Raw genomic sequence first — 7,744 nt, 5'->3', positions numbered from 1 at the left:
GTAATGTTCAGTTTGTTTTCAATTGGTTGATCAGTTGCAATGAATCAGTCTATTTTTCACCTGAGCTCTGTGTTGCTGCCATCCAGCCTTTCACTCATTGATGACAGTAACAATGGTTAAAAATAGGACTGAGTGGGCTGATGTCTTGCCATTTGGCTTGGAAACGCTGCGATATGATGGGAGGCTTTTAACTTTAATGAAAATAGCTGCAGTGTGGTGTAGGGCAAAGATATGAATTGAATTTGGGGTGGGGGGGTGGATGGTTAAAATGCAGGACAGTATGCAAGCTTTGAGATGACTGTGTGTGATAGACAATGTGCATGCGTGCTCGTGCAGTACTTATATGCACATGTTTAGAGATGTGATCGTGTGTGTTGGAGAAACAGGCTGATATCTGTGTGGGGCGTGACCGGCATGGCGAGAGGATCCGACTGTCGCGCCAGATCCACCGAGCTGGAGGAGGAGGAGGAGGAGGAAGAGGAGAATGTCGCTCGGGAATGGTCATGAATGTTGAAGGCAACATCGCCATCTGGTGTCTGATTAAAATGAAGGGTGTACAAATGTGAATGTAAACGATTAAAATGATACAGAATCACATGTAGAGCTGAAAACATGCATATACTAATTGTATGATACATGCACACCTTAAAATATGATATCTCTGTATCCAAATGCAGTACACACACACATACACAGTTGTGTTTCTGTCACTTCAGAGGGCAATACATTGACTTCCATTCATTTCCTGGAGACTTGCCCTAACCCTAACCACTACTTGCTTAACCCTAAGCATTACCCTCAAATTGTATCATTCATGTTATGGGGCTTAAATAGTGTCCCCAAAAGGAAGGCGAGTCTCACCAATGTGAGTGCGTAAACAGATGTATGTCCCCACAACATGAGTAATACAAGGCCTCACACACACTCCCTTATCCACATTCAGGCAGACAACCAAACACTCAATTAAGCATGCCAGACCAGCATTGTTCACTCGGAGGATTGGCAGATATCAGACATTGGAGCAGATGATTCAGATTCATTATATTATGCTATTCTATTAGAATTATAGTATTATTACTGATTTGAACAATGATGGTTTCTACCAAACATTAACATAGATGTATGAACATACCCACAAACTGTCAGAAAACTCTGTCATGAAATGTATTTGTCTGTCTGCATCTCCATCAGCATGCTGGGATGGGCTCCAGTCCCCCGTGACCTTGAACAGGATAAGTAGGTACTGGATATACTGACATTTTCCAGTCTGACAGTTCTAAACTTTTCCATATGGGTCACCTATTCTTTATAATGTTGTTACTTTCATGTATTTTGGTTGTAATGTTTTTACTGGCTGAGGTAAAGGTCCCACCTTCAATTTCATTCTGTTGATTTGTATATTTTTACATCCTGTTTGTTTGGTGCCATTGAGTTCATATGTCACATGTGCTATGTGTGACCTCAACAGTGACCTCAACAGTCTCTCTGTCTGTCTCTCAGACACATGCACACTGACCATATGGCAATTTATGTCTAGAGTAACAATAAACCTGAAACATGGGTTGTAAATAGCTGTTTGAAAAATTGACCTATACAGTTATTTTTCTTGTTAGGACAGGCTGGTAATTTCATGACAGACCCTTGGTACCCTTTTTGTACCAATTTTATTTCCTATTACATGATCAAAAAAATGAAATGACAACAAGCAAGCTTGGATAAGTAGCTGGTTAGTGAATAGGGATATGTGCAAATATGTAATTAAATTCAAAACATAAACATTAAAGCTGAACAATCAACTAAGTCAAATAGCTACGTGTAATTTGAACGGTGCCACTTACAGTCACAATGAAACCCAACTCTTCAATTTCTCTCAGATCTATAAAGCGATTTTAGCATCTCAGCTCATTGTTTTACAGCCTCCATCTTCACTGTTTTGGTTCAGTCTCGCCCTTCTCATCAGCGTTATTTTCAACAGAGGCAGACAGCTGGTTTTACTGAAAAAGCTCTGATAAATCCATTGTACACTAACTGCCCAGCACCAGACGGTAGACAGTCAAATTTAGCAGCAAAATGCTCACCAGGTAGTTGCTAAAGAGCCACATACTTTCCTCAGGAGTTGGTGGAGACCATCATAAAGCCAAAAGGGAAGTAAATATACAATATATAACTTACATTGGCAGTTTGGCCAAAAACATAACTCCATATAAATGCTAACTTTGCTCTGAGTCCGGTAGATGGGTAAATGGGACATTGTTTGCTAACATGTTAGGGTTATCAACTTTCCAAGGCCATAATATATTGCCAATATTGTGTTTACAGCTTGTTCAGCTGGTCACAAGCAGCCTTTGAATTTAATATTAACATAAAATGTTGTATGTTCTGTTTAAAAGCAATGGCACATCTTTGTTTTTAGTACCATTGTGTATACAGTGAATAAACTTCCTTGTCTGGTGACAGGTAAATATTTTTGCTTGATGCAACAAAAACAACTTTTTTTTTAAGATTTCAAACTAAAATCACTGTTTTGACGGTCAGAACTGAGCAGAGCCACAAGTGACCACTTGAGGGAGCTCTAGGTTTGTTAAGGGACACCCCGAGTATGATGGCCACCTCTCTTTCAAGATAGTTCTGTTCATCTGTATCATGCCCTTCAGCCTTTTGATTGAGACCATCCATATCTGTCAGCTTTAACCCCCTTCATGAATTTCTGAAAACACCCAGGAGTTGAAGGTCACACAGGAAATTCACCACCTGCCCAAGCTCAAGTTTAGATATTACAGGCCAGTCCAGTCTTTATTGCACATACACAGTAACAGATCATGTACAGATGGTTAGTGTAATTACTGCAGACCTGTGTAAAGAAAACACAGATCAAAGAAGAGTAAGAGAAAAGAGTGGTGGTGCTGGTATAGTGCTTGTAATAGTTGTAAACAGTCTGCCACCTTTACTTTGCTTAAATGATAATGTAAATAATCCTTAGGCAGAAGGTTGCACGCTTCATTTCACCACCTGATGCATGAAAGACTTCAAGCTCTGTCTGCAGAACAAATGAGATGAAGATGTTTGTTTTACATACTTACTTCAGGATTTCCTAAATCACTTGTAGCAAGCAAATATGGGTCCCAGTCCGAGACCCATAATCCTCTTCAGTTAAGTTGTTCATTTCGTGTCCAGCCCACGCTGACATACTGTGTAAAATACTTAATGATTTATCAGAAAAGAACATAACTTAATTCATGTGGCATTACATTGCAAGTACAGTACTGTACTTAAATACAACTTCAAGGTACTTTATACTTCTACTCCACTACTTCTCAGAGCCATGTATTGTACGAGGCTATATTGTGTGGTGATGGGGCAGTGGATAAGACACCTGCCTTTGGTGTGAGCGATCCAGGTTCAATCCCCCACTGTGACCCATCCACCATTGTGAGCAAGACACTTAACTCCTACTTGCTCCAGAGGAGTGCATCTTCCTATATATACAGCAATTGTAAGTTGTTTTGGACGCGTCAGATAAATGTACACTACATTTGTCTGTCAGACAGCACTAGTTACTTTTCAGATAGAAAATATAATATTTCATACCCTTCCTGTCCAGTGAAAACCTTGTATCTCCAAATTTGCTAATTTAAGGATAATGTGTTCCTGTATGGGTCTCCTACTTGTTAAGTTAAATAAACAATTGAAAACAACCTTGGATTAGCTGGAAAATGCATTCTCACAAAGCTGAAAACAGCGTTGTTTTTCTTAGTTAACAACACAAACATATGATGATCTTATAGAATTTGATGCATTACAACAGTATATAAAGTATTGTACATTTTGCAATGTACATTTTTTGGTGTTGTTTTTGTTTTTGTGTTGTGGATTGTAACTTAGGTTTCTTTTAAATAATAATTACAACTTTAAGGTACTTTGAGTATTCTACAGCGAACTACAGTCGCTAGCTACTTTGCATATTCAGGTTTTACACACAAAACATTTGATCAGTTTGTAGAATATGACGCATGTCAACTACATTACAGCATGTAAAGTAGTTAAAAGTGACTTCACTAGAAGAGGAAGATGCTGCTTGCACAATAACCCATCAGTAACAATAATCCAATAACATTACATTCTGATATTGGGCAATTCTTCCCCATGATGTTTCCTCATATTTTTGATATAGTGAAATACATTTTTCCCTTAAAAGTTCAATACTTTTACTTTTCAATCTGATTGTAATAAACATTTTCATATGGGATATGCATAATACCTGTTGCTTTCGTGTCTTTGCCTTGTAATGTTCAAGGTCACATATTCAATTTCACCATCTTCATTTGTATGTTTCTGCATCCTGTTTCCTAAAGTCATAACCAAAGGAATGGCATTAGGTTTGCATAATTACTTTAGAAAAGGAGGGGAGAAACCGAATAAAAGTATATTACTATTCACTAAAGATTTGAGTTGAGTCGGAACAAACCTCCCAGAACTGGAAATTTCTAAGGTAGGCCTAACAATCTTGTGCTGTCGTTTATTTCTTCTTCTTCATTTCTTTGAGTTATAGCACTGATAAGTTGTTTCCCTCACTACAATAGAAGACGAGAATTATACATGTGATATGTAGGAAAGATTTAGAAAATGTAAATGCAAAGGTAAGGTTGGAAAGTAGAATTCTGCCTTTTATGCCAATAACACTTAAGCCATCATGCTGAGATTCAAGACTTGTTTTCCCCAAATTTGGCTCAACGCTAATCCAGTGCACATATTAATTTATCCCATCCCTGAGATTTTTCCAGGTATTTTTTACTTTAAGGCAAAAAAGATTTTTTTCTGTTAGGTTCCTGCAAAGTACAAGATGTTCCTCTATTGAGGAGAAATGTGTTCTGCGTGTTTCTCTTTCCAGGATGAAGAAGGCAGTACTGTTTGTCCTCACTCTCTCAGGTCAGAGAAATTATAGTGTGTGAAAGTTGTGTGTAGGTACGCATATTCACAATGGGTGGATGCAGTAACACAAACACTTGACAGTATAATGCAATCCAGTGCAACATCACCCCACTATTGCTTTAAATTGTGCACAGAATTGAATCACATTATCTCTTTGACAGCCTCCAAAAAAGTGATCATTATATACATTTAACAGTCATTGTATTTGTCTATCAGGGCTGTCTGTTCTGGCTACAAACGTCTTCAGAGAGTACCACTATGTAAAGATGTTAAAGACCTGGGCTGAAGCTCAGAGTTATTGCAGAGAGACGTTCACTGACCTCACCACTGTAGACAATCAAAAAGACAACGACAGGCTGCTGAGTGTATTGCAGGGCCTTGGAGAATATGCATGGATAGGGATTTATGATGACCTGACCAGATGGAAGTGGGCGCTGGGAAATGCAGACTTCAACAATGATACAGATTTCAGCAACTGGAGACTACAAGAGCCTAACAATGTGCACTCCCAGGAGAACTGCACTGTGATGATATCAGGTGGGCTTTGGCTTGACATTCCATGTCAGAGACTACAACATGCAGCCTGCTATTATGGTAAGATTATTTTTTACTGTTTATTTCCATCTTTAATAGAGTTTTAACACAAAGGAAAGAAACTAAATATTCTTCAGGCACTCTCAGACAGTTATAAAGCTTTCATTTAGTATGACATATTGATTTAAAATATCAAACATTTCCAACCTCATGGGTTCTTCATCAGGGATGGAAATTGCAGTTAGATTGATTACACCTGGTACTCTATATAGACAGTATATATTGGTAATAATTCCCTCACATGTTGAAATGACGAACAACCACGAAGAAAAGCAGAATTACAATGACATCAAACGTTTTAATAGTATTGACACCTAAAATAAAATGAGACAATGTCATTACAAATTCCATCACTCCATCTGTCTTTCTGTCCTTCAGGCGTGAATGCAACATGCAAACATGTTCACAATGACAATTAAAATGCTGATATTTAGCAGGTATATTGTTTGCCATGTTTACCATGTTAGTTCAGCTTGTTAACATCCTACCATTTACTAATTAGCACTAAACACTAAGAACAACTGAGGGTGATAGTGGGGACATCAGTTTTGCTGGTATTTGGTAATAAACAAACAAAATGTTTACGTGATGATGGTGTTACACAAAAAGTTAAGGGAGGAAAAACAGATATTACAATAACAATCGATCAGTCACTAACAACTGGACATATTTGTCATTTTAAAATTTCATATTTGAGTTCATTTTGAATGTATTATTTTCCTTGATGTAAGCCAGTTGTTCGCTTGAGCCAAAATTGGCATCCTAATGACCCATACCAAGCTGACAGTAGCATCTGGAAAAACATTGGTTTTAGCAGCAGTAAAGTACCCCTCAGTTACTGTAGCAACAGTAACTGAGGGGGGCGTGGCTTTGTGAAGGGTCAATATTGGCATTTGGCATACAGTCCTAGACACATCATGAAAATACATAACAGTCATGTTACAAAGTGGTGTTTCTGTATGGCATTTGCAGTCCTGAGCACATCCTGAGCTCACAGTCACATTAATGTTCTAAAAAAGGTGTCATAAATGCCCCCTTTAAGAATGACACGTTGATCTTTGATCTATAACACACTTTGATTTAAAAAAAAACAACAAAATTATTTCCAGAGTTAAATACAATGATTCCTAATAATCTAAAGTAGTACAATCTAAAATATTTATTTCTTACAATGGTGCAGAATGTAAATTATCAGAAAGCTTCCCGCTTTACCAGTAGGCCTATTAAACCAATTTGCCTTTGTTTACAGTTCTAACCAGTGTCATTCTAAAATGCAAACCACAGCCTAACCTACTGTCCTTACTTTCCTTCTGTTTTCTTACAGAACAAGGTCCCTCCATGTACATTTTAGTGCAAACCGATATGACTTGGGACCAGGCTATGAGATACTGTAGGTCCAATTACACAGACCTCGCCAGTGTCAGGAACATGTCTGAGAACAATCTCATCTCCTCACTGCTGACAAAAAGCACCTGGATCGGTCTGCACAGAAAGCTCTGGGCTTCCTGGTCTGACCAGACCCCCAGTACCTTCACAAACTGGAACAAGGGTCAACCTGACAACGATGTGCCTCCGTCATGTGCCGTGGTCAACACAACTACAGGAACGTGGTGGGATATCGACTGTGAGGCAAAGCACTACTTTATCTGTCAAAATGTGCTGAGCTCTCACTACAAAACAATGTTAAAGTTTAAGTTCCAGTCTGAGGCCGACCTGATTGATCCTGCAGTTCAGAAGCAGATTTTAGAGCAGGTACACTAAATCTGATGCTGCTCTGACCGTAATGCTTTTCCTGCTAAAGAGTTTTGGTAGGGTTGTTGGGGTGTGAACCCACAGAGATGCTAACGTTAGTTGAACTCTCATATAGCAGCATCCAAGACTGGCTATTTTTTAATAGATTTAAAATGTCCAACAAGATGTCTGTTGAAGGTTGTAATGTTGTGATATTCACTTTTTTTTAAATTTCTCAACAGATGCATGCTAAGCTTGAAAAATATGGATTACCAGACGTTAATCTCAGCTGGATTCAGACAGATGGGCAAACATTTCACAGGGAACAAAAGAAAGAAGAAGGTATTCCGTTTTTCTAAATAGGGGAGATGCTTGGTTTGTTACTTGAATGAAATATTTAAAGCAATAGCTGACATTTTGGGAAATATTCACTTTCTTGTTGAAAGTTAGATAAGGAGATCAAAACCACTCCCATATATCTTCAGTTATT

General features: G+C 38.3%; 1 protein-coding gene across 1 annotated transcript in view; it reads left to right on the top strand.

Annotated features, from left to right (window-relative positions):
• Nucleotides 1-414: 414 nt before the first annotated feature.
• LOC123976840 (macrophage mannose receptor 1-like) overlaps nt 415-7,744 on the top strand; it is an 8,574-nt gene continuing 1,244 nt past the window's right edge. Inside the window, exons 1-5 of the mRNA XM_046059206.1 lie at nt 415-500; nt 4,889-4,926; nt 5,146-5,523; nt 6,848-7,275; nt 7,497-7,596. Of these exons, the coding sequence (XP_045915162.1) occupies nt 415-500; nt 4,889-4,926; nt 5,146-5,523; nt 6,848-7,275; nt 7,497-7,596 (1,030 nt within the window). The remainder of the gene's footprint in view (nt 501-4,888; nt 4,927-5,145; nt 5,524-6,847; nt 7,276-7,496; nt 7,597-7,744) is intronic.

Source organism: Micropterus dolomieu, linkage group LG09 (genome assembly GCF_021292245.1).
Source record: "Micropterus dolomieu isolate WLL.071019.BEF.003 ecotype Adirondacks linkage group LG09, ASM2129224v1, whole genome shotgun sequence".
Taxonomy (NCBI): domain Eukaryota; kingdom Metazoa; phylum Chordata; class Actinopteri; order Centrarchiformes; family Centrarchidae; genus Micropterus; species Micropterus dolomieu.
Note: the sequence above shows the minus strand (reverse complement) of the source record. Positions and strands in the feature narration are given on the sequence as shown.